General features: G+C 40.0%; 1 protein-coding gene across 1 annotated transcript; it reads left to right on the forward strand.

Annotated features, from left to right (window-relative positions):
• Positions 1-12110: 12110 nt before the first annotated feature.
• Positions 12111-13058, forward strand: LOC133062830 (olfactory receptor 5V1-like). Its single transcript, XM_061152197.1, has one exon. The coding sequence runs from the start codon at positions 12111-12113 to the stop codon at positions 13056-13058; it is 948 nt and encodes a 315-aa protein (XP_061008180.1).
• Positions 13059-27926: the final 14868 nt, after the last annotated feature.

A 27926-nucleotide genomic window follows, 5' to 3' on the forward strand; every position in this document is an offset into this window, starting at 1 on the left:
GCATATTTTTCATATATTAAGCATATTTCTTTGAACGTTAACCTAGATGAAACAGTTTCTCGAAACACATAATCTAGTAAAGTGAATAGTGAAGAAATAGAAAATGTGAACAGATTAATAACAAGTAGGGAGATTAAAGCAGTAATAAAAAGCCTTCCAACAAAGAAAAGCCTTATACCATTGGTTTCATTGGTGAAGTGTACCAAACACTTTAAGAATTAATGCCAACCCTTCTAAAACTCTTCTAAAAAAACTGATTATGGAATACTTGCAAACCAACTTTATGGGGCCAGAATTATCTTCACACCACGGCCAAAGACACTACAAGAAAATAAAACTGTATGAACTTGGATGAACATAGATGCAAAAATCTTCAACAAAATACTAGTAAACCTAACTCATCAGCACATTAAAAGGTCATACACCATGACCAAGTGAGATTTATCCTGGGATTCCAAGCAGCATATGCAAACCAATAAACATACTGCACTGCATTAATAGAAGTAAGAGTAAAATTGTATGATCATCTCTATAGATACAGGAAAAACATTTGACAAAATACAATTTTTCATGATAAAAACTCTCAATAAACTGGGTATAGAGGGAACATATGTGAACATAATAGAGCACATATATAGCAAACCCACAGCTAACATCATACTCAATGATGAAAACCTGACACCTTTTCTTCTATGATTAGGAAGAAGACAAGGGTGCCCACTTTCACCCCCTCCTTCTTATTAAACACAGCACTAGAACTCCACCCAGAGCAAATAGGCAAGAAAAAAAATATTTTATGTATACTTCATTACAATAAATAAATTCATGAAAGAAAAAAACAACTACAAGAATTGTGACCCCAAAATAACCAATAGTTTCTGCTTCTCATGGATAATTTAAGCTATTTATGAATCTGAGATACTAATTATATATTCCCCACTCTCCCTTTGAAACTCTATAAAGGAAGGAAAAAAGCAAATAATTGAATCAAGTTTACAGGAGAAAACTTCAGTTTTACAAGAGAATTGTGCTATAACTTTGTTTTGTTGATTTTATTATAATGAAGCAAACTTTTGCAAAAATTCTCTCCATTAGCTCTGTCATAATATAAATAGGCATTTACTTCTAACATTCAGTTCAGTTCAGTTCAGGCGCTCGGTCGTGTCCGACTCTTTGCGACCCCATGAACTGCAGCACGCCAGGCCTCCCTGTTCATCACCAACTGCTGGAGTTTACCCAAACTCATGTACATTGAGTCAGTGATGCCATCCAACCATCTTATCCTCTGTCGTCCTCATCTCCTCCTACCCTCAATCCTTCCCAGCATCAGGGTATACCAAATGAGTCAGCTCTTCGCATCAGGTGGCCAAAGTATTGGAGTTTCAGCTTCAACATCAGTCCTTCCAATGAACACCCAGGACTGATCTCCTTTAGGATGGACTGGTTGGATCTCCTTGCAGTCCAAGGGACTCTCAAGAGTCTTCTCTAACACCACAGTCCAAAAGCACCAATTCTTCAGCGCTCAGCTTTCTTTATAGTCCAACTCTCATATCCATACAAGACTACTGGAAAAACCACAGCCTTGACTAGACAGACCTTTGTTGTCAAAGTAAAATGTCTCTGCTTTTTAATATGCTGTCTAGGTTGGTCATAACTTTCCTTCAAAGGAGTAAGCGTCTTTTAATTTCATGGCTGCAATCACCATCTGCACTGATTTTGGAGCCCCCCAAAATAAAGTCAGCCACTGTTTCCACTGTTTCCCCATCTATTTCCCATGAAGTGATGGGACCAGATGCCACGATCTTTGTTTTCTGAATGTTGAGTTTTAAGCCAACTTTTTCACTCTCCTCTTCAACTTTCATCAAGAGGCTTTTTAGTTGTTCACTTTCTGCCATAAGGGTGGTGTCATCTGCATATCTGAGGTTATTGATATTTCTCCCAGCAATTTTTATTCCAGCTTGTGCTTCCTCCAGCCCATTCTCATGATGTAGTCTGCATATAAGTTAAATAAGCAGGGTGACAATATACAGCCTTGACATACTCCTTTTCCTATTTGGAACCAGTCTGTTGTTCCATGTCCAGTTCTAACTGTTGCTTCCTGACCTGCATACAGGCTTCTCAAGAGGCAGGTCAGGTGGTCTGGTATTCCTATCTCCTTCAGAATTTTCCACAGTTTATTGTGATCCATACAGTCAAAAGCTTTGGCCTAGTCAATAAAGCAGAAATATAATGTTTTTCTGGGACTCTCTTGCTTTTTCAATGATCCAGCAGATGCTGGCAATTTGATCTCTGGTTCTTCTGCCTTTTCTAAATCCAGCTTGAACATCTGGAAGTTCATGGTTCATGTATTCCAGAAGCCTGGCTTGGAGAATTTTGAGGATTACTTTACTAGCATGTGAGATGAGTGCAATTGTGTGGTAGTTTGAGCATTCTTTGGCATTGCCTTTCTTTGGGATTGGAATGAAAACTGACCTTTTCCAGTCCTGTGGCCTCTGGTGAGTTTTCCAAATTTGCTGGTATATTGAGTGCAGAACTTTCACAGCATCAGCTTATAGGATTTGAAATAACTCAACTGGAATTCCATCACCTCCACTAGCTTTGTTCATAGTGATGCTTCCTAAGGCCCACTTGACTTATTCCAGGATGTCTGGCTCTAGGTGAGTAATCACATCATCGTGATTCTCTGGGTCGTGAAGATCTATTTTGTACAGTTCTTCTGTGTATTCTTGCCACCTCTCTTAATATCTTCTGTTTCTGTTAGGTCCATACCATTTCTGTCCTTTATTGAGGCCATCTTTGCATGAGAGGTTCCCTTGGCACATGGTTATAGAGGTTGGTCCAGCTTCTGCTTGTACAAATAGATCAAATAATACCTGCTATCAGTAGTAAGAAAGGTTTAAGGATTTGACGTAAATTGGCAGAAGCCGTCTAAACGAAAATTTTGTGAAATCTTTAAGCAAGTAAGCTAGTTCTATAATTCTATCCTAATGACTCCAACATGCACTTAACCATAATCAAAGGTGTTTACTAAAGTATTTTGTTGAAATAATGAGAACTGGAAAGAATTTATATGAATTTAAATAGATGTTTAAACAAATCATGGCTCAGCTATACAGTTGATGAAGTGAAGTGAAGTCGCTCAGTCATGTCCGACTCTTTGCGAGCCCATGGGCTGTAGCCCACCAGGCTTCTCCGTCCATGGAATTTTCCAGGCAAGAATACTGGAGTGGGTTGCCATTTCCTTCTCCAGGGGATCTTCCCAACCCAGGGATTGAACCCATGTCTCCCACATTGCAGGCAGACACTTTAACCTCTGAGCCACCAGGGAAGTGTTATTCGCTCAGTCATGTCCCACTCTTTGGCGACTCCGTGGATTGTAGCCTGCCAGGCTCCTCTGTCAACGGGATTCTGCACGCAAGAATACTGGAGTGGGTTGCCATTCCCTTCTCCAGAGGATCTTCCAGACCCAGGGATCCAACCTGGGTCTCAAGCATTGCAGGCGGACTTTTTACCATCTGAGCCACCAGGGAAGCTGGCCAAGCGAGCACAGGGAGATGGGCGCGGGTGGCGGGCGGCAGGGCGGCAGCAATCCACGAAGAGAGGAAGGGGGAGGCGATCACTGGGGGCCGACTGACCCGCCTCACCGAGGAGGGCGCACCTACCCACGCCTGGTCCACTCGAGGCGCAGAGCATCACAGCGGCGGCGTGGAGGAACGAGGGGGCATCCCCCGTGGCAGGCACCCTGCCCCGGCGGCCCGGGAGCGGGTCGGGGGACACCCGCCCGTCGCGTCGGGACCTGCGGATGCGCTCCCGCTTTCTCCCGCACGGGGGCGGTCGGCGCGTGCACGCGGCCGGTCCACGACGGCTGGCGGGGACCCAACCCGCGCTCGGGAGCGGCCGGAGCAGGGCGCTGCGGGGCATGGCGCTCCTCCTCGCCCAGCACTAAATGACGTCGGCGGACAGGCTTCGGCGTCGGGCAACGGAGCGGGGCCGCGGCGGCTGGCGAAGCGAACCGTACCGGGCGCGGCCCTGCGGGTCGGCGGACCGACTGACGGAGAAAGGGACCCACGTGGTGCAGCCAGGTAGGCCGGCGTCGCGAAGACGTGGCGGCGGCGTAGAAGCGGCTGTTGGGTGGGGCTGCCGCGCACCATCGCGAGGGGCCCTGGGACGTTCAAAACGAGTCGCCATCGCGAGTCGGCCGCCCGGGCACGCCACGGGGTCTCACCGCCAGAGGCCTCCAGCACAGGGGCGGTCGCGCGGCACACAGGACGCCGACTGGCCTCCCCGGCCACCAGGGGAGCCCTTGCGGGTCTCTCGACCACCACCGCCAACATCCAAAGTCGCAGCCGGCGCGGGAGAACGCTCTCAGGGCGCGTACCTGCGCCTCCACGCCCCTCACACGCAACCCGGCGGCCCAGCGTGCCCCGCTCTTGAACCGAGGGCCCTCCGCCCGGGGGCGCCACAGGCGACGGAGGCCGGGGGACGACATCCAGGTGAGGCGTGGCCGGTTCGGTCCCAGACAGCGGAAGGGGGCGCGGGCGGTCACCCGTGAGGGACAGGGCAAGGGCCAGCTGCGACAGGAAGGGGCGGCAAGCACTCACCGCCAGGGCCGTGGCTCAGGGGCACAGGCGCTGTCCAGGGAACAGAAAGACAGAGACACGGCCGGACCACCAGGAAAACGAGCGCGGGGTCCCACCGCCACACACACCAGGGCGCTTCGCCAACGCCTGATAGGCCGGCCGGCCCCCGCCACCGCGGAGCTTCCCGCGACCCGGCTCCGCCGCCGGGGCGTCTTACCTGCGGCCCCAACGCGTGCCGCCGAGGGGCCCAGTCCACGCAAATCATCCGTCAGTCCTTGGCAGATCTGTCTTCATCTAGTCCGACTCAAGAGTCACGTCCTAGGGATAAGTTCTCCAGTTAGGCGGCCCAGCCCGTGCCCGCACACCAGCAGCGGCTGCGGCTCCTTGGCGAGGGTAGGCTCTAGGGGCTTCTAACCGCCGCGGGACTGGGGAGCAAGGACCCGACGTCCCCGTCCCGAGCTCACCACAGGGTTCGCTGCCCGCACACAGCGCACGCGCGGTCTCACTTGCCAGCCGCCCCGTGGGCCCAGCGGGACCCTCCCCCAACTGGAAGTGGGGAGGCTTGGGCCCCGGATACTGTTGACAGATCTCTTAATTTAGGAATCACTTGATGGCAAATAAATGGGGGGGGGGGGAATGGAAACAGTGACAGACTTTATTTTCTTGGCCTCCAAAATCACTGCAGCCTTGAAATTAAAAGACGCCTGCTCCTCGGAAGAAAAGCTATGACCAGTCTATTGAAAAGTAGAGACGTTACTTTGCCGGCAGAGGTCCATCTAGTCAAAGCTATGGTTTTTCCAGTAGTCCTGTATGGATGCGGAGAAGGCAATGGCAACCCGCTCCAGAACTCTTGCCTGGAAAATCCCTGGGACGGAGGAGCTTGGTAGGCTACAGTCCATGGGGTCGCTAAGAGTTGGACACGACTGAGCGACTTCACGTTCACTTTTCACTTTCGTGCATTGGAGAAGGAAATGGCAACCCACTCCAGTGTTCTTGCCTGGAGAATTCAAGGGACGGGGGAGCCTGGTGGGCTGGTGTCTGTGGGGTCGCAGAGAGTCGGACACGACTGAAGTAACTTAGCAGCAGCAGCCATGTATGGAAGTGACAGTGGGACCATAAAAAAAGCTGAGCGCCAAAGAATTAATGCTTTTGAACTGTGGTGTTGGAGAAGGCTCTTGAGAGTCCCTTGGACTGCAAGGAGATCAAAGCAGTCAATCCTAAAGGAAATCAGTCCTGAATATTCATTGGAAGGACTGATGCTGAGGCTTGAGGCTCCAGTGCTTTGGCCGCTTGATGTGAAGAGCTGACCCATTAGAGAAGACCCTGATGCTGGGAAAGATTGAAGACAGGAGGAGAAGGGGAGAGAGGATGAGATGGTTCATCACCAACTCCATGGACATGAGTTTGAGCAGGCTCCTGGAGTTGGTGATGGATGGGGAAACCTGGCGTGCTGCAGTTCATGGGGGTCGCAAAGAGTTGAACACAACTGAGTGACTCAACTGACTGACTGAACAGGCTTTTCCATGTTATTTCTTAACAGGGTATCCCTCTCTGTTATCCAAAGGTCTAAAAGATGAGGGTAACATATAAATAAATTTAGGTTAAAATTTATTTTGTAAAGTACAACAGAAACCATGCGAAGGTCTAAAAAGATTACAGACCTTCCAAATAGTCAGTAAACAAACTAAAGAAAAAAAGGAAAAAGCAAACAGAAAAGTCCATGTAACCAAATTACTCTGAGTAAATGGGAAAAGTCTATCTCCAAAAGAAAATAGCATAGAGCTAAAAGTAGTTGCTATTTCATAATAACAGAATGGTTGTGTAGGCATGTGAACATCAGGTTAGATGGCAAAACTGAGTTTTCCCTGTGTCCTGTTTTATGTTTGTGTTTGATTTTTCCCCAACATTTTGTTTTGAAAAGTTACAAAGTTATACAAAAATTGAAATTGTATGATGAACACTGTGTACCCTTCACCTGTATTCACTAAACACACATAGAGAATGAAAGTATGAGTTGCTCAGTTGTGTCCAACTATCTGTGACCCCATGAACTGTAGCCCTTCAGTCCATGGAATTCTCCAGGGAATACTGGAGTGGATAGTCATTCCCTTCTCCAGAGAATCTTCCCCACCCAAGGATCTAACCCAGGTCTCCAGCATTGCAGGTAGATTCTTTACCATTTGAGTCACCAGGGAAGCCCCCAAAACATATAATATGCACATATATTTTTTGAAATGTATATATCTGAATTTTTAAAATTAAAACCATTATTCTAGAAAATTGAGTTTGCAGTTATAGGTTGAAAGAAGTTTGAAATTCCATGCAATTTGAGTCTCAGTTCAGTTCAGTTCAGCCACTCAGTCGTGTCCAACTCTGTGATCCCATGGACTGCAGCATGCTAGGCCTCCCTGTCCATTGCCAACTCCCGGAGTGTACCCAAATTCACATCCATTGAGTTGGTGATGCCAACCATCTCATCCTCTGTTGTCCCCTTCTCCTCCTGCTTTCAATCTATCCCAGCATCAGGGTCTTCTCCAAGGATTCAGTCAGGTGGCCAAAGTATTGGAGTTTCAGCTTCATTATCAGTCCTTCCAATGAATATTCAGGACTGAATTCCTTTGGGATGGATTGGTTGGATCTCCATGCAATCCAAGGGACTCTCAAGAGTCTTCTCCAGCGCCACAGTTCAAACACATGAATTCTTCAGCACTCAGCTTTTTGTAGTCCAACTCTCACATCCATACATGACTACTGGAAAAACCATAGCTTTGACTAAGATGGACCTTTGTTGGCAGAGTAATGTCTCTGCTTTTTAATATGCTGTCTAGGTTGGTCATAGCTTTTCTTCTAAGGAGCAAGCGTCTTTTAATTTCATGGCTGCAGTCACCATCTGCAGTGATTTTGGAGCCCCCCAAAATAAAGTCTGACACTGTTTCCTTTGTTTCCCCATCTATTTGCCATGAAGGGATGGGACCAGATGCCATGATCTTAGTTTTCTGAATGTTGAGCCTCAAGCCAAATGGTTATAATAAACAACTTTTCAGCTGGGTAGTCTTAGCACCATAAAAATATGTTTAATACATACATGTATTATAAAATTTTTATCTATCTCAAAAATGCAAATTATAGCAAGTAGATTATATAATCATATTTTGCTGAAATGATTACTCTGATTACAGAAAAAATTCAGTAACACTAACTTCCTCACTTTTATCTGGCAGTTTAATTCCTGGAAAGTATTTTATTTAATTGTATTCTAGACAATTATAAGAAACAAAATTTTCACTCTTATGTATTGTAACTTCTTTTTCAACTTAGATTAAATTGGCTAATTATACATTAAGTGCCTGTTACTATTAATAAATGTCCATTATTATTAACAGGTGTCCATTTTTAGGTAGGTAATAGATGAGATCATGAAGAAAAGTATGTATTCTCCATAGTCCTTATTATTGTTTTATCCTCCCTAAGGAAGAAGAAGGCACAATATAAACCATAGAATAAATTGCAGAATGCATGTTTTATAGAGGTGGGTAAAAGTGTTAGTCACTCACTAGTGTCTGACTCTGCAACCCAGTGGACTGTAGCCTGCCAGACTCCTCTGTCTGTGGAATTTTCCAGGCAAGAGTACTAGAGTAGGTTGCCATTCTCTTTTCCAGGAGATCTTCCCAATCCAGGGATCAAACCTGGGTCTCCTGCATTGTAGACAGATTCTTTACCCTCTGAGCTACTAGGGAAGTCCATAGACCTGAGTAGTTTACTTTAATTAACTGAGCTTTGGTGGTGGGTGGGGGGAAGGTGGGGGGCATGTTAGATCATTTTACTTTCTTCTTAGTGAATGTTCATATGTGTAATGAGTTTGCTGAAAAGGCTAGAAAGTTGTATGTTAAATTCTAGACTTTTAAAACTAAGATAAAAAATAGGATGTTTGTAAAAATGTGAATATGGTGAGAATATATACACGTGTTAAAAATTAGTTAAAACTAAATGCTAGATGGGTAAGATAAAGTGATAAATTTCAAATATTTTAAAATGAGTATTTTTATAAAGGTTTTAAATTGTTTAATTTCGGTCCTGAAAGTTGTGCATTCCCACACAAGTGTGTATCCAAAACCTCTCTATGGGAAATGCTACTCTATCTAATCAATGTTTCTGATCTGTAGACATGAATGTATGTTCTCTAGAAACCTAGGTCCATGAGCCCTACAGGCAACAAAGGTGTCACAAAGCAGATAAAACTTGGTAAAGGATATATTTTAAAAATTTCTTTAGTTTATTAGCTGTCACTTCATGAGTTAAAAATGATTATAGAACTTCTCTAGCAATTTATCTTTAATAAAAAATCCTGTTTAAATGTAATTTTTCTTTGATATTGATATATAACTTAATTATAATTATAAATTTTCAATTATCTTAAGATGTAATAGTTTTAAGTGATTATTCCTGCTTAATTAACTAATTTTCTTTTTCTCTATTTAGTGGAATCATCAAATAACTGCTAAAGAAAAAAGTTTATACACTTGATTACACCATATGCAAATACAATAAGAAAGGTTGATTTCTGGGCAATTTCCAAAAAAAAGGCTAGTTTTAAGCCATTCATTTCTACTTCCAGTTCTCATTATTTGGCTGTTTATGATAAAAAACTGATTTTAACCTGGACTCTTCAAAAAAACTCATATGCTTATATTTATACCAATTAACTTCACAAAGCAAGTGAGATTTTATTTTCTAAGAATTTTTTTGATTTTTTAATATACTGCTACCAATCTCTTGGGTTAATAAGAAATGTTATAGAACCTCTTCCTTAGCAATGTATTATTAAAAAAATTATTTTCTAATCAGATGAGAAATACCTAAGCTTTAACTATGTTTGATTTAAGATATGTATTGTTCACATGAGTAAAAGTTTCTTCCCCTCATTAACAAATTCTGCATTCTATGTGCCAAGAACCTAAACTTGACTTAAAGTGATAAAGTACAAAATTTAGGAAAAATCTTATATTTTAAAAGATGCATGTTGATTATGTATCCTGATGTAGAACTACCTTATGTGTCTGTCAGGATGTTTTTGACTTATTTTTCATAATCCTCATGAAAAAAATTAGTCAAATTAGTAAGTGTGGGTATAAAGAAAAATGAGTACTTAGCATAGAAGTTAATATCTCAAGATACTAATTTTCTTATAAAGTATCTTCAAAAGTTTCATAAATTGAATACTATTTTAAAACTCTTAGCCTTATTAAGGTGTAGACTGAAATTGAACAGTGCAGTAAAATATTGAAAATTTGAGAATTTGAGAACTGACATGGTAGACACTGTTGTTTTGATACTTTTCTTACTTATTAAACATCTATTGATTGACTAACAGTATCCAGACACTGTAGTTATTATCAGAATTTTCTTTCCTAAATTTCATGATTTGAGAATTATTGAGAGTCTCTCTCTTTTTTTTTTCTCTCTCAAGCATGGTACAGATCTGGTGCTCCTTGTAGAAAGAGAAAAAACATCTCCCAAAGTTTCTCAAAGATTCTTATTTAAATATTACATGGGAAAAAAAAAACATGGCAGAAAGTAATTTCATTTCACATGTATAAATAAATCATTGTGCATAAATTATATCATTTCTACTAATATATATTATCTCAGTAGTAAATCATTAAGAATGTCCAGTAGGCAAAACAAATGTTGAGAAACGGGGAACCACTGAAGATGACTTTTGCATTTTATTTTCTAATCAAGTTTTTCTGTTACACATATGATATAAAAAAAGTTAATTTCAAAGTGACAAAAAAAATAGTGATGAAAAATCCAGAGGTATTGATTTGTAGATCTTCAACTAAAATCATTTTTTGTAAATATCATAAACACTGATTATGTGGACTATTAATATCCATGCAATAAAATTAGAAAATTAAAGAATAATTAGTATTGCCAGTATGTTCAAGCATATATAATTCTGGAACCCCATATTTCTTTAAATATTCATATACACATAGTGATTTATTTAAATTTTAAGAAGAAAAAATATTATTAATGAATACATTTGTTTTGTGTTAGGCTCACATTCAGACACTCTCAGCCTGCATGCATGCTTCGTTGCTTCAGTAGTGTCCTACTCTCTATGGACTCTAACCCTCCAGGCTCCTCTGTTCAAGGGGATTCTCCAGGCAAGAATTCTGGAGTGGGTTGTCATGCCCTCCTCCAGCAGATGTTCCCCACCCAGGGATCAAACTCATATCTCTTATGTCTTTGACATTGAGAGGTGAGTTCTTTACCACTAGTGCTACCTGGTAAACTCAGACACTATCAGACCAGGTTTACTTTATATTATGTAGGCAAATTTAATTTTATTGAAGTATACTTTCTGTGGGCTTCCCTTGTGGCTCAGCTGGTAAAGAATCCACCTGCAATGCGGGGAGACCTGGGTTCTATCCTTGGGATGGGAAGATCCCCTGCAGAAGGGAAAGGCTACCCATTCCAGTATTTTGGCCTAGAGATTTCCATGGACTGTATAGTCTATGGGATTGCAAAGAGTCGGACACGACTGAGTGACTCACTTTCACTATACTGTCTGTGGAGAATACATGTTAATGTTGATATTTAAATTATTATGATTCTGAAGTTATGAAAACATCTCCATATTTATTTTTTACTTATAGAAACACTTTGTCAGAGGAAATTAAATGACATTCATTCCTTTGGGCTTCCCTGATGGCTCAGGTGGTAAAAAATATGCCCACAATGCAGGAGGCCTTTGTTCATTCCTTTCCTCAACAGTTATTTGGATGAATGTTCATATACAATATGTTTTCAAGTTTCTAGCATTTATTAAAATGTATATACCAAGGAATAATACACTGCTTCTAACTGCAAGGTAGTTAGAAGGTAGTTTATACTGAGATTGTGCATAAAATTGTACACATTAAGATAATATAGGCAAAATAAGGTAAATGTGCAAGGAGGTGGGAAGCACGTCTAGCTTCACTGAACTGTGAAATCCCAAACAGGTCCACAGTGGTTTAAAGGAAGGCAAGTTTTGAATTTTTTTTTTTTTTAATTTTCTCAGAGGGCTTCCTTTTGAAAATGAACAGAGAATGAATCTTCAAGAATTATGAAAACAGGAGATTTTTAAGTAGTAATTATAATAATCAAAGGACTTCCCCAGTGGCTCAGGGGTAAAGAATCCAACTGCAATACAGGAGCCATGAGAGATGTGAGTTTGATCCCTGGATCTGGAAGATCCCATGGAGGAGGGCGTGGCAACTCATTCCAGTATTCTTGCCTGGAGAACCCCATGGATAGAGGAGCCTGAGGGGCTATAGTCCACAGCATCTCAAAGAGTTGGGCTCGCCTGAATGCACACACATAATAATCAAAATCTCTAAATAAAATATAATTTTAATATTATCCACAACTGCTCACCAACTATCATGTAAGAATTTCTCATTGCTTACCTCTTTGGCTTTTCGCTTTAATCTGTTTTTGTTTGTTACATTTCCTCCAGAAAGACCATTGTAGACAGAGGAGATGGATGCCTACAATCAAACCACAGTGACTCATTTTATCCTCATAGGGCTTTCTGATCGCCCCGAGGTGCGCTACCCTCTCTTTGTGGTCTTTACCATCATCTATCAGGTCACCGTGGGGGGAAATGGGGCCATTCTCTTGGCCATTGGAACTGAGAAAAAACTGCACACACCCATGTATTACTTTTTGGCAAATCTGTCCCTCTTAGACATATTCTGCCCATCAGTTACTGTCCCCAAGATGCTGGAGAACCTCTTGACTGAGAAGCACAGCATTTCCTACATTGGGTGTGCTTTGCAGCTTTATTTTCTGGTGGCCCTTGTGGGAACTGAAGTCTTCCTTCTCTCTGTCATGGCTTATGACAGGTATGTGGCCATCTGTTTCCCTCTTCGTTACACTCTCATCATTACCAAGGTTCGATGTGTTCAGCTGACTGCTGGGACTTGGGTAACAGGATTTCTCAATTCCCTCCTTCATACAGTGTCCACATTCCGCCTTTCTTTCTGCAAGTCCAACCAAGTTAACCAGTACTACTGTGACATCCCACCAGTGCTGGTCCTCTCATGCTCATCCACCTATGTGGCAGAAATGCTTGTTTTAGTGGAAGGAGGTATCTTGGGGATCAGCTCCTTTCTGGTCACTTTTGTCTCATACTTCTACATTGTATCTTCCATCCTAAAGATTCAGTCCGTAGGGGGGAAGCATAAAGCCTTTTCCACATGTGCTTCCCACCTTCTGGTGGTCTGTTTATTTGGTGGCACGACCGTATTTACCTATGTACGCCCCTATTCCAGTCAACACTTCCCAGCAAGAGACAGACTCATTTCCATGTTATATGGAATTATTACACCAATGTTAAACCCCATGATCTACAGCTTGAGAAATACAGAAGAAAAAGGAGCACTCAGAAGGGTCTTATGTCATAGAGTATATTCACTGCAAGTATAATATTCAAAGCAAATGACTCAAAGCTCAATTTATGATGATGTCATAGAAATAATTCATAGAATAATTTTTAATTAAGGTGAGTGTATATGGAATGCAAACTTGTCTACACATAGAAATTTTTATACATATATATGTATAACATTAGTTATGTCTGTCTATAAGTCACTATCTTCATGAACTAGAAATGTTAATTTTATCATCCAAAAGTTGATATTTTCTGAAAGGAAGCAGGGAACTGTTAACAATTACACTCATGTAACAGGTATAAACTGAACCTGTCTAAGTTAACTTAGATCTATTACCATATTCATATCTATATATTATATTTTTATCTTTTTTGAATCTATATTTATGTATAAATGGTACCTATGCTTCTTTCTTTTATTTGATAGACTACTTATGACATTTATCCTTAGTGTTTTCATTTCATTCTTCCTCCTCTTCAATTGTAGCTTCCACTTATTCTATATTTCTCTGTTTCTCTGTGTTTTCCCATGAGCCTTTCCATTCTCAGTTCTGCCTGTGCCTTCTAGGAGTGCACTTAGTTTTTTCTGTCTCTGATTTAGATAGTTAATTCAGCTCACTGTATTATTCTCATCTTAGCATCAACATGGTCATTTACATAGACACACAGACACACACACAAGCACATCTATTAGCTACCTTGTATTTTATTATAAATTTTACTCTGCTACTTAGACTGAAATTCATGAAATTAGACTTTGCTTTGCCTTAAATTCCAGTACTTTTATTCCATTTTCCTAGAGAGCTATAGTTTCTGACTGCAGATAGCACATCATTTTCAGTGCATTCCCTTTTCTTGTCACATGTAGAGTAGGAGTATTTCCTACTGCTTTAAAATCAGAAGTCATGTATAATTTTCTTAGTAGTTTTCCCTATCCTGGATAACCTGAGAGCTTTTGAAATTTAGTCTCCAGTCTGGTGATCACAATTAGTATGTCACAAAATCTCTGCATTTCTGATTCTCTTTTTACTCTGTCACATAAGTGTCTTCTAGTTTTCTCTTATCTGGATTCTGTCTTTCTATTAATCACTAAGTTATGTGATAGCATCACTAATAAGATAGTCTTACATAACTCAAAAACATATATCACTTCCTCTGGATTGTCATTGATTTCTTAGTCATTTTCAAAATTATGCCAAATATAGCCTGATTATTTGTATTTATGCCACATGAAATAGAGTAAAACACATTGAGATAACATTGTCTGGAATTAATTACATTTTCTAAGATTCAGCAATGACCTGATATACATCTTCCACAACATACAAGGCTGTTAATATTTGTGGTGGGTCAACTATATGTTACTTAATTTTAGAACAAGTGAGAACATTCATGCATACCTGAAATAAGAAATGAAGTAATAAATTACTTATCCATTATAAATTTGAGGCTTGTTTTGTTTCTTATTCCTCATTTTATTCTATATCTCCAAGTTTACATGTGGTATGAAATAACAAAGTTTTCATCATATAGCAACAGAATGCATAGGATTTGTTAAGACACTCATTTAAAATTGAATAAAACATTGAGAATTCAACAAGTTCATTTTACAATCAGATAACCAAATATTTATTTTATATTTTGCCACTTACTTGAGCATAATATTGTTTAAAGATACTGGGGTTATATCTCTGTTAGTAAATCTGGAAACGATTTCTATCCTGTTGAAAACAATGGGTCTCTCATCAATTTGCCATGAATCAGACTTTAACCAATAGTGGAAACAGTTTTTGAAAATTTTTTAAAAAGTGAAAAAAGTTCCGGAATTTTCTATGCTCATTTAACAAAAAATTGTAATTTGAGTTTCTTCTTATTAAGTGAAGAAAACAATGTTCTTAAAGTACAAGTAAAACCCTAGACTTTGTCTTTATATTCCTTTGTAATATTTTGGATGAATTGTATAGTACCCAAGATCTTAAAATCATAAGATATTGAAACCAATAAGCAAGGTGTAAAGAAAACCCTCAGTGAATCAACCTGCCTGACTTCAGACTCTACTACAAAGCCACAGTCATCAAGACAGTATGGTACTGGCACAAAGACAGAAATATAGATCAATGGAACAGAATAGAAAGCCCAGAGATAAATCCACGGACCTATGGACACCTTATCTTTGACAAAGGAGGCAAGGATATACAATGGAAAAAAGACAACCTCTTTAACAAGTGGTGCTGGGAAAACTGGTCAACCACTTGTAAAAGAATGAAACTAGAACACTTTCTAACACCATACACAAAAATAAACTCAAAATGGATTAAAGATCTAAATGTAAGACCAGAAACTATAAAACTCCTAGAGGAGAACATAGGCAAAACACTCTCCGACATAAATCACAGCAAGATCCTCTATGACCCACCTCCCAGAATATTGGAAATAAAAGCAAAACTAAACAAATGGGACCTAATGAAACTTAAAAGCTTTTGCACTACAAAGGAAACTATAAGTAAGGTGAAAAGATAGCCCTCAGATTGGGAGAAAATAATAGCAAATGAAGAAACAGACAAAGGATTAATCTCAAAAATATACAAGCAACTCTTGAAGCTCAATTCCAGAAAAATAAATGACCCAATCAAAAAATGGGCCAAAGAACTAAACAGACATTTCTCCAAAGCAGACATACAGATGGCTAACAAACACATGAAAAGATGCTCAACATCACTCATTATTAGAGAAATGCAAATCAAAACCACAATGAGGTACCATTACATGCCAGTCAGGATGGCTCCTATCCAAAAGTCTACAAGCAATAAATGCTGGAGAGGGTGTGGAGAAAAGGGAACCCTCTTACACTGTTGGTGGGAATGCAAACTAGTACAGCCGCTATGGAAAACAGTGTGGAGATTTCTTAAAAAACTGGAAATAGAACTGCCATATGACCCAGCAATCCCACTTCTGGGCATACACACTGAGGAAACCAGATCTGAAAGAGACACATGCACCCCAATGTTCATCGCAGCACTGTTTATAATAGCCAGGACATGGAAGCAACCTAGATGCCCATCAGCAGATGAATGGATAAGGAAGCTGTGGTACATATACACCATGGAATATTACTCAGACGTTAAAAAGAATTCATTTGAACCAGTCCTAATGAGATGGATGAAGCTGGAGCCCCTTATACAGAGTGAAGTAAGCCAGAAAGATAAAGAACATTACAGCATACTAACACATATATATGGAATTTAGAAAGATGGTAACGATAACCCTATATGCAAAACAGAAAAAGAGGCACAGAAATACAGAACAGACTTTTGAACTCTGTGGGAGAATGTGAGGGTGGGATATTTCAAAAGAACAGCATGTATACTATCTATGGTGAAACAGATCACCAGCCCAGGTGGGATGCATGAGACAAGTGCTCGGACCTGGTGCACTGGGAAGACCCAGAGGAATTGGGGGGAGAGGGAGGTGGCAGGGGGGATCGGGATGGGGAATATGTGTAAATCTATGGCTGATTCATATCAATGTATGACAAAAAATAATAATAATAATAATAATAATAATAAATTTCAAAAAAAAAAAAGAAAAGAAAACCCTCAGAATGGGAGAAAATAATAGCAAATTAAATAACTGACAAGTAATTAATTTCAAAAATATACAAGCAACTCATACAACTAAATATTAGAAAAACAACCCAATTCAAAAGTGGGGGAAAGACCTAAACAGACATTTCTCCAAAGAAGACATACAGATGGCTAACAAATACGTGAAAAGATGCTCAGCATCACTCATTATTAGAGAAATGCAAATCAAAACTACAATGAGATATCATCTCATACCAGTCAGAACGGCCCTCATCAAAAAGTCTACAAACAATAAATGCTGGAGAAGGTGTGGAGAACACTCTTGCACTGTCAGTGGGAATGTAAATTGATAGAGCCACTATGGAGGACGGTATGGAGATTCCTTAAAAAAACTAGGAATAAAACCACCATATGACCCAGCAATCCCACTCCTAAGCTTATATCCTGAGGAAATCAGTGTTGAAAAAGACACATGTATCCCATCATTCATTGCAGCACTGTTTACAATAGCTAGAACATGGAAGCAACCTAGATGTCCATCAACAGATGAATGGATACAGAAGTTGTGGTACATATACACAATGGAATATTACTCAGCCATAAGAAGAAACGCATCTGAATCAGTTCTAATGAGGTGGATGAACATAGAACCTATTATACAGAATGAAGTGAGTCAGAAAGAAAGATAAATACCATATTCTAACACATATATACAGAATCTAGAAAAATGGTATTGAAGAATTTATTTATAGGGCAACAATGGAGAAACAGACATAGAGAATAGACTTGTGGACATGGGGAGAGGGGAGGAGAGGGTGAGGTGTATGGAAAGAGTAACACGGAAACTTACATTACCATGTGTGAAATAGGTAGCCAATAGGAATCTGCTGTATGGCTCAGGAAACTCAAACAGGGGCTCTGTATCAACCCAGAGGGGTGGGGCAGGGAGGGAGATGGGAGTGAGGTTCAAAAGGGAGGGGCTATATGTATACCTATGGCTAATTCATGTTGAGGTTTGACAGAAAACAACAAAATTCTGTAAAGCAATTAACCTTCCGTAAAAAATAAATTAATTTTAAAAATATTGAAACTGGATGAAGTTACTGGATGACATTGCTCTCCCCTGCTTGGAAGTATTGGACTGTTTAAATTTATGGCTGGCAATACTTTGATGAAAGCATATCTTTTCTCTTGAACATATATCACAGTTTCTTGTCCTTGAATAAAAGTAAGGGATGGATATATCTTTTTTTATTCCCTCTCCTCTCTAAAAGTAAATTTAAGAAAATTGAAATTGTATCAAGCATCTTTTCTGACCAAAAGAACTGTTGAGATTATAAATCAACTATAAGAAAAAAAAAAATCCAAAAAGAAAAAAGAAACCAAAAAACTCCACAAAACCACAAAGGCTAAGCAATATGCTATTAAACAACCAATGGATTACCAATATAGTCAAAGAGGAAGTCAAAAAATATCTAGAGACAAAATGAAAACATGATGAGCCAAAACTTCTGGGAGGCATCAAACGTGTTCTAAGAGGGAAGTTGATAGCAGTACAACAAAAATACCAAATGAGCAATCAAATGTTACACCTAAAGCAAATAGAAAAAGAAGAACAAACAAAATCCAAAGGTAGTAGAAGGAAAGAGATCATAAAGATCAGAGCAGGAAAAAATGAAATAGAGACTGAAAAGATCACTAGAACTAAAAGCTGGTTCTTTGAAAAGGTAAACAAAATTGATAAACCTACAGCCAAATTGATCAAGAAAAAATGGGAAAGGACTCAAATAAAAATGAAGAAAGAAAAGTTACAACTGACACAGCAGAAATATAAAGACCATAAGAGACTACTGCAAAAGCCACATGCCAATAAAATGGATAACCTAAAAGAAAGCAAGAAATTCTTAGAAAGATAGAAGCTTCTAAGACCAAACCAGTAAGAAAGAGAAAATATAAATTGACAAATTACAAGTGCTGAAACTTAAATTGTGATTTTAAAACTTTCAACAAACAAGTCTAGGACCAGATGGTTTCACAGGTAAATTCTAATAAAAGTTTAGAGAAGAGTTAACACCCATCATTCTGAAACTCTCCTGAAAAATTGCAGAAGCAGCATTCCCAAGTTTCATACTGTGAGGCCACCATCACCCTGATGCCAAAATCAGACAAAGATAGCACAAAAAAGAAAATCAGGCCAATCTCATAATGAATATGGATGCAAAACTACTCAAAGTACTAGCAAACCAAATTCATAAAAAGATCACCATGATCAAATGCACAAATCAGTAAGTGTGACACACCATGTTAACACACTGAAGAATAAAAAAAATCATCTCAACTGATGCAGAATAAGCTTTTGTAAAATTCAACATTCATTTATTATAAAAATTCTCCAGAAAGTGAGAGTAGAGGGAACATGCTCACAATCAACTGCTCAGCCATGCTTGACTCTGTGCGTCCTATGGACTGGAGTCTGCCAGGCTTCGTTTTCCATGGAATTTTCCAGACAAGAATATTGGAGTGGATTTCCATTTCCTACTCCAAGGGATCTTCCTGAGCCAGGGATTGTATCCTGCATTTCTTGCATTGGCAAGTGGATCTTTTACCACTGCGCCACCTGAGAAGCACAGAGGGAACATACTTCAACATAATAAAGTGGGTACAGGCTTCCCAGGTGGTACTAGCAGGAAAGAACCTGCCTGCCAGTGCAGGAGACGTAGGAGAAGTGGGTTCATTCCCTGGTTCTGGAAGATCCCCTGAAAGAAGGCATGGCAATTCACCCCAGAATTCTTGCCTTGAGAAATCCCATAGGCAGAGGAGCCTGGCAGGCTATAGTCCATAGGGTCGCACAGAGTCAGACACAGCTGAAGTGACTTCACATGCATGCAGGCACATGACAACACCTCACAGCTAACTTCATATTCAGTGGTGAAAGGCTGAAAGCATATCATCTCAGATCAGGAATAAAGCAAGGAGGTCCACTCTTACTTTTATTCAACATAGTTTTGGAAGTTCTAGCCATGGCAATTAGAAAAATAAATAAAAACAGTACCAATTGGTAAAGAAGTAAAACCGTCACTATTTGCATATGATATGATATACGTTTTTGTTGTTTAGTCATTCAGTCATGTCCTACTCTTTGCAACCCCATAGACTGCAGCATGCCAGGTTTCCCTGTCCTTCACCATCTCCCAGAGCTTGCTAAAACTCATGTTCATTGAGTCAATGATGACATTCAACCATCTTGTCCTTTTATCATCCCCTTCTCCTCCTTCTTTCAGCCTTTCCCAACATCAGGGTCTTTTCCAGTGAGTTGGCTCTTAACATCAAGCGGCCAAAGTACTGGAGCCTCAGCCTCAGCATCAGTCCTTTCAGTGAATATTCAGGACTAATTTCCTTTAGTATTGACTGGTTTGATCTCCTTGCAGTCCAAGGGACTCACTCTCAAGAGTCTTCTCCAACAGCACAGTTTGAAAGCATCAGTTCTTCAGCACTCAGCCTTTTTTATGGCCCAACTCTCACATTCATACATGACTACTGGAAAAACCATAACTTTGACTAGACAGACCTTTGCTGGCAAAGTAATGTCTCTGCTTTTTAATATGCTGTTGGAGAAGGAAATGGCAACCCACTCCAATACTCTTGCCTGGAAAATCCCACGGACGGAGGAGCTTGGAAGGCTACAGTCCATGGGGTCGCAAAGAGTCGGACATGATTGAGTGATTTCTCTTTCTTTCTTTTCCTTTTAGGTTGATCATAGCTTTTCCTCCAAGCTATGATCTTGGAGCAAGCATCTTTTGAGTACTGCAGCCACCACCTGCAGTGATTTTGGAGCCCAAGAAAATAAAGTCTATCACTGTTCCCACTGTTTCCGCATCTATTTGCCATGAAGTGATGGGACCAGATGCCATGATCTTCGTTTTTTGAATGTTGAGTTTTAAGCCAGTTTTTTCACTCTCCTCTTTCACCTTCATCAAGAGGCTGTTTAGTTCCTCTTCGCTTTCTACCATAAGGGTAGTGTCATCTGCCCTTGACAGATGTTTCTCCCAGCAATCTTGATTCCAGCTTGTGCTTCATCCAACCCAGCATTTTTTTTTTTTTCATTCTTTTTTCCCTGTATTCTATTTAGTGGCAGTAATTTTCACCATTCTGTGTTTCAGGTCACTTGTCCATTCTTCTGTGTCAAATATTCTGAAATTGATTTCTTCTGGTGTATTGTTCATCTCTATTTATTTGTTCCTTCGTTCTTCCAGAGCTTTGGTAAGCATTTCCTGCGTCTTCTCTATTCCTTTTTTTGAGATCTTGGATTATCTCCTCTTTCATTATTCTGAATTCTTTTTCTGGAAAATTGCCTATCTCCACTTCATTTAGTTGTTTTTCGGGGGGTTTATTTTGTCGCTTCATCTGGGACATGACCCTCTGCATTTTCGTTTTGACTAACTTTCTGTGTAATGGTTTTCATTCTAGCAGCTGTCGGATTGTGGTTCTCTTACTTCTGTCTGCCCTCAGGTGGATGAAGCTAAGGGGCTTGTGCAAGCTTCCTGATGGAAGAGATTTGTGGTGGAAAAAACTGGATCTTCCTTAGGCCCTAGTGGTAAGGGACACACTCAGTAAAACTTTAATCCAATTGTCTGTTGATAGGTGGGGTTGAGCTTTCTCCCTGTTAGTTGTTTAACCTTATGCTACCCAGCTCCAGGGTCTATGGGATCTTTGGTGGGGTTAGTGGTGGCCACCAAGAGGATTTATACCATGGGGCTCCTTCAAGGACTGCTGCTACCAGGGCCCCCATGCCTGTGGCAGGCCATTCTTGATCCATACCTCCACAGGAGACCCTCCAACACTAGCATGTATGTCTGGTTTAGTCTCCTGTGGGGTTACTGCTCCTTTCTTTTGGGTCCTGATTCATGCAAGATTTTGTTTGTGCTCTTCTAGAGTGGAGTCTCTTTCCCTCAGTTCTGTGGAAGTCCTATAATCAAATTTCACTGACCTTCAAAGTCAGATTCACTGGGAATTCCTAGTCTCTTTTCCAGATACCCAGCCTGGAAACCCTGATATGGGGCTCAGAACCTTCACAACAGTGGGAAAACTTCTTTGGTATTATTGTTCTCCAGTTTGTGCATTGCTCACCCAGTGTATACGGGATTTGATTTTATCATGTTTGTGCCCCTCCTACATTCTCATTGCAGTTAATTCATCGTCTTTGAACATGAAGTATTTTTTTTTTTTTTTTTTTTTAGTGAGTTCCAGCATTTTCCTGTCGATGGTTGTTCAACATCTAATTCAAATTTTGGAGCTCTTGCAGGAGAGATGAGTGCATGCACTTCTACTCTACCATCTTGAATTGAGATCTGATTCTTGGCAATATTTTTATGGCTTCAACTCCTGGAATAATAGAAATAAGAATAACAGTAAACAAATAAGATGTAACTGAACTTGAAAGCTTTTGCACAGCAAAGGAAGCCATAAGCAAACAACAACAACAAAATGTCCTATAGAGGGAGAGAAAAAGTTTGCAAATGATGAGACTCTCAATAAATTAATCTCCAAAAGATACAAATAGCTCATGCAGTTATTTCACATATATATATGAAAACACACCAAGCAAAAATGGTCGAAAGTCTAAAAAGACAGTTCTCCAAAAAAGACATACAGATGGCCAAATGCACATGAAGAAATGCTCGACCACTAATTACTAGAGAAACTCAGATCAAAACTACAATGAAGTATCACCTCATAGTGATTAGAATGGCCAACATCAAAAGTATACAAATGATAAATGTTGCATAGAGTGTGGAGAAAAAAGAACCCTCCTACACTCTTGGTAGGAATGTAAATTGGTTCAATCACTATGGAGAACAGTATGGACGTTCCTTAAAAATAAAAAATAAAAAAATTGAACTACCGTATGAGTCAGAAATTCTGGGCATATATCTACAGTAAAAAATAATTCTCAAAGACATATGCACCTCGATATTCACAGCAGCACTATATACAATAGTCACAACACAGAAGCACCCCACATGCTCATCAATAGATTAATTGGTAAAGAAGATATAGTTTATGTATATACAGTGGACTATTTATTACTCAGCCATAAGAAGGATGAAATAATATCATTTGCAACAACACTGATGGACCTAGAGATTATCATACTAAGTGAAGTAAACCAGACAAAGAGAAATATGATATGTATAAAAAATTATACAAATGAACTTATTTTAAAAACAGAAATAGACTCGCAGACATAGGAAGCAAACCTGTGGTTACCAAAGAAGAGGGGGAAGGGTAAATTAGGTGTTTGGAATCAAAGCATAAATAGGGCTTCCCTAGTGGCTCAGATGATAAAGAATCTGCCTGCAATGTGGGAGACCTGGGTTTGATCCCTGGGTTGGGAAGATCCCCTGGAGGAGGGCATGGCAACCCACTCCAGTATTCTTACTTGGAGAGTTCTCATGGACAGAGGAGTGTGGTGGGCTACAGTCCACAGGATCGCAAAGATTCAGACATGATTGGGGGTCTAAGCATAGCACATATACAAAATAGATAACCAACAAGATTTCACTATACAGCACAGGGAACTATACTCAATATTTTGTAATAACTTATGATGGAAGAGAAAGTAAAAAAGAATCATATGGTAGTTCTAACTTTAGAGTTTAAGGAAAGAGTTGGACACGACTGAGCTACTGAGAACACACCCACACAAGGAATCTGCATACTGTTCTCCATAGTGGCTGTACCAATTTACATTCCTACCATTAGGACTGCAGCTTACTAGGCTTCCCTGTCCTTTACTATCTCCTGGAGTTTGCTCAAACTCATATCCATTGAGTTAATGATGCCATCCAAACTTCTCATCCTCTGCTGCCCCCTTTTCCTCCTCCTCTCAATCTTTTCAGGCATCAGGATCTTTTCCAATTAGTTGACGCTTCACATAAGGTGGCCAAAGTATTGGAGCTTCAGCTTCAGCATCAGTCCTTCCAATGAATATTCAGGGTTGATTTCTTTTAGGATTGACTGGTTTGATTTCCTTGCAGTCCAAGGGACTCTCAACAGTCTTCTCCAGAACCACAGTTTGAAGGCATCAATTCAGAAATGCTCAGCCTTCTTTATAGTCCAATTCTCACATCCATACATGACTCTTGGGAAAACCATGACTTTGATTATATGGACCTTTGTTAGCAAAATGATATCTATGGTTTTTAATATGTTGTCTAGGTTTGTCATAGCTATCATTCCAAAGAGCAAGGATATTATAGTTTTATGGCTGCAGTTGCCATCCACAGTGATTTTGGGGCCTGAGAAAATAAAGTCTGTCACTCTTTCCTTTGTTTTCCCATCTATTTGCCATGAAGTCATGGGACTGGATGCCATGGTCTTCATTTTTTGAATGTTGAGTTTCAAACCAGCTTTTTCACTCTCCTCTTTCACCTTCATCAAGAAGCTCTTTGGTTCCTATGCACTTTCTACATTAGAGTGGTGTCATCTGCATATCTGAGATTATTGATATTTCTCCTGACAATCTTGATTTCAGCTTATGCCTCATCCAGCCCAGCATTTCGCACGATATACTCTTCATATAAGTTAAATAAGTAGATTGACAATATACAGCATTGACATACTCTTTTCCCAATTTTGAACTAGTTTGTTGTTTCATGATTCATTCTAACTGTTGTTTCTTGACCTGCATACAGGTTTCTCAGAAGGAAGGTAAAGTGGTCTAATATTCCCATCTAAGAATTTTCCACACTTTATTGTGATCCACACAGTCAAAGGCCTTAGCATAGTCAATGAAATAGAAGTAGATATTTTTCTGGAATTCTCTTACATTTTCATGATCCAGTGGACATGGACAATTTGATCTCTTGTTCCTCTGTCTTTTCTAAATCCAGCTTGTACATCTGTAAGTTCTCATAATTTTGAAGCCTAACTTGAAGTATTTTGAGCATTATCTTGCTAGCATGTGAAATAAGTGTAACTGTGCAATTGTTTGAACATTATTTGGCATTGCCTTTCATTGGGATTATAAAACTGACCTTTTCATGTAGCCTGTGTCCTGTGGCTACCTCTGTGTTTTCCAAATTTGATGGCATATTGAGTGTGGTACTTTAACAGCAAATTCTTTTAGGATGCTAAAATTCTATCTTTTAGCTCAGCTGGAATTCTATCACCTCCACTAGCTTTGTTTGTAGTAATGCTTCCTAAGGCCCACTTAACTTCACATACCACCATGTTTGGCTCTAGATGAGTGATCACACCATTGTGGTTTTCCAGGTCATTAAGAACTTTTTGGTACAGTTCTTCTATGTATTCTTGCTACCTCTTCTTAATATCTTCTTCTTCTGTTAGGGCCATAATGTTTCTGTCTTATATTGTTTGCATCTTTGCATAAAATATTCCCTTGGAATCTTGAATTTTCTTCAAGAGATCTCTAGTCTTTGACATTCTATTGTTTTCCTCTATTTCTTCACATTGTTCACTTAAGAAGGCTTTCTTATCTCTCCTTGCTATTCTCTGGAATTCTGCATTCAGGTGGGTTTATCTTTCCTTTTCTCCTTTGCCTTTCGCTTCTCTTCTTTTCTCAACCATTTTGCCTTATTGCATTTCTTTTCTTGGGGATGGTTTTGATCACTGTATCCTGTACAATATTATGAACCTCCTCCATAGTTTTTCAGGAACTCTACCAGATCTAATCTCTTGAATCTATTTTCCACTTCCACTGTATAATCATAAGAGATTTGATTTAGGTCATACCTGAATGGTCTTCATTCTTTCTGGAGTTGTTTCTCCACTAATCTCCAGTAGCATATTGGGCACCTACTGACCTGGGGAGTTCATCTTTCAGTGTTCTATTTTTTTGCCTTTTCATACCATTCACGGAGTTCTCAAGGCAGAAATACTGAGATGGTTTGCCATTCCTTCTCCAGTGGATCACATTTTGTCAGAACTATCCACCATGACCTGTCTGTCTTGGGTGGCCCTACATGGCATGGCTCGTAGTTTCATTGAGTTAGGCAAGGCTGTGGTCCATGTGATTTAGATTGGTTAGTTTCCTGTGATTGTGGTTTTCAGACTGTCTGCCCTGATGGAGGAGGATAAAAGGCTTATGGAAGCTTCCTGATGGGATAGACTGACTGAGGGGGGAAACTGGGTCTTGTTCTGATGGGCACAGCCATACTCAGTAAATCTTTAATCCATTTTCTATTGATGGGTGGAGCTGTGTTCCCTCCCTGCTATTTACCTGGGATCAAACTAATGTGGAGGTAATGAAGATAAAGGTGACCTCCCTCAAAAGATCCCATGCATGTACTGCTACACTAAGTACCCCCAACCCTGCAACAGTCCACCAGAGTCCGCACTGGTCATAGCAAACACCTTCTTCCAACAACACAAGAGAAGACTCTACACATGGACATCACCAGATGGTCAACACCAAAATAAGATTGATTATATTCTTTGCAACCAAAGAAGGAGAAGCTCTATACGGTCAGCAAAAGCAAGACTGGGAGCGTACTGTGGCTCAGATCATGAACTCCTTATTGCCAAATTCAGACTTAAATTGAAGAAAGTAGGGAAAACCATTAGACCATTCAGCTATGACCTAAATCAAATCCCTAACAATTATACAGTGAAAGTGAGAAATAGATTTAAGGGACTATATCTGATAGACAGAGTGATGAACTATGGATGGAGATTCATGACATTGTACAGGAGACAGGGAGCAAGACCATCCCCAAGAAAAAGAAATGCAAAAAAGCAAAATGGCTGTCTGAGGAGGTCTTACAAATAGCTGTGAAAAGAGGAAAAGCAAAAAGCAAAGGAGAAAAGGAAAGATATACCCTTTTGAATGCAGAGTTCCAAAGAATAGCAAGGAGAGGTAAGAAAGCGTTTCTCAGTGATCAATGCAAAGAAACAGAGGAAAACAATAGAATGGGAAAGACTAGAGATCTCTTTGATAAAATTAAAGATACCAAGGGAATATTTCATTCAAAGATGGGCTCATTAAAGGACAGAAATGAAATGGACCTAACAAAAGCAGAAGATATTAAGAAGAGATGGCAAAAATACACAGAAGAACTTACAAAAAAGATCTTCATGACCCAGATAATCATGATGATGTGATCACTCACCTAGAGCCAGACATCCTGGAATGTGAAGTCAAGTGGGTCTTAGGAAGCATCACTATAAACAAAGCTAGTGGAGGTGAGGGAATTCCAGTTAAGCTACTTCAAATCCTAAAAGATGATTCTGTGAAAGTGCTGCACTCAATATGCCAGCATTTTGGAAAACTCAAGCAGTGGCCACAGGAGTAGAAAAGGTCAGTTTTCATTCCAATCTCAAAGAAAGGTAATGCCAAAGAATGTTCAAACTACCACACAATTGCACTCATCTCACATGCTAGTAAAGTAATGCTCAAAATTCTCCAAGCCAGGCTTCAGCAATTTGGGGTCACAAAGAGTCAGACATGACTGAGTGAACTGAGCCGAACTGAATGGTCTAGTGGTTTCCCCTAGTTTCTTCAATTTAAGTCTGAATTTTGGAATAATGAGTTCATGATCTGAGCCACAGTCAGCTCCCAGTGTTTTCTTTGCTGACTGTATAGAGCTTCTCCATCTCTGGCTGCAAAGAGTGTAATCAATCTGATTTGATTTTGACCATCTGGTTATGACCATGTGTAGAGTCAACTCTTGTGTTATTGGAAGAGGGTGTTTGCAATGACCTTTACGTTCTCTTGGCAAACCCCTGTTAGCATTTGCCCTGCTTCATTTTGTACTCCAAGGCCATACTTGCCTGTTACTCAAGGTATCTCTTGACTTTCTGCTCTTGCCTTCCAGTCCCTTATAATGTAAAGGACATCTTTTGGGGGTTTAGTTCTAGAAGGTCTTGTAGGTTCTAATAGAACCATTCAACTTCAACTTCTTCAACTTTAGTGGTTGGGGCATAGACTTGGATTGCTGTGATATTTAATGATTTGCCTTGGAAATGAGCCGAAATCATTCTGTCTTTTTTGAGATTTAACCCAAGTACTGCATTACGGACTCTTGTTGATTATGAGGGTTACTCCATTTCTTCTCAGGTATTTTTGCCCACAGTAGTAAATATAATGGCCATCTGAATTAAATTAGTTCATTGCCATCCATTTTAGTTTATTGATTCCTAAAATGTCAGTGTTCACTTTTGTAGTCTCCTGTCTGAACATTGCCAACTTCCCTTGATTCATGGACCTAACATTCAAGGTTCCTATGCAATATTGTTTTTCACAGCATCATATCTTACTTTCACCACCAGACTCCTCCAGAACTGGGAGTCGTTTCTGCT

This window comes from Dama dama, chromosome 9 (assembly GCF_033118175.1).
Source record: "Dama dama isolate Ldn47 chromosome 9, ASM3311817v1, whole genome shotgun sequence".
In the NCBI taxonomy this organism is placed as follows: domain Eukaryota; kingdom Metazoa; phylum Chordata; class Mammalia; order Artiodactyla; family Cervidae; genus Dama; species Dama dama.

Coding starts and splice junctions, on each gene's coding strand:
- LOC133062830 (XM_061152197.1), top strand. CDS start 12,111: ATGGATGCCTACAATCAAACCACAGTGACTCATTTTATCCTCATAGGG.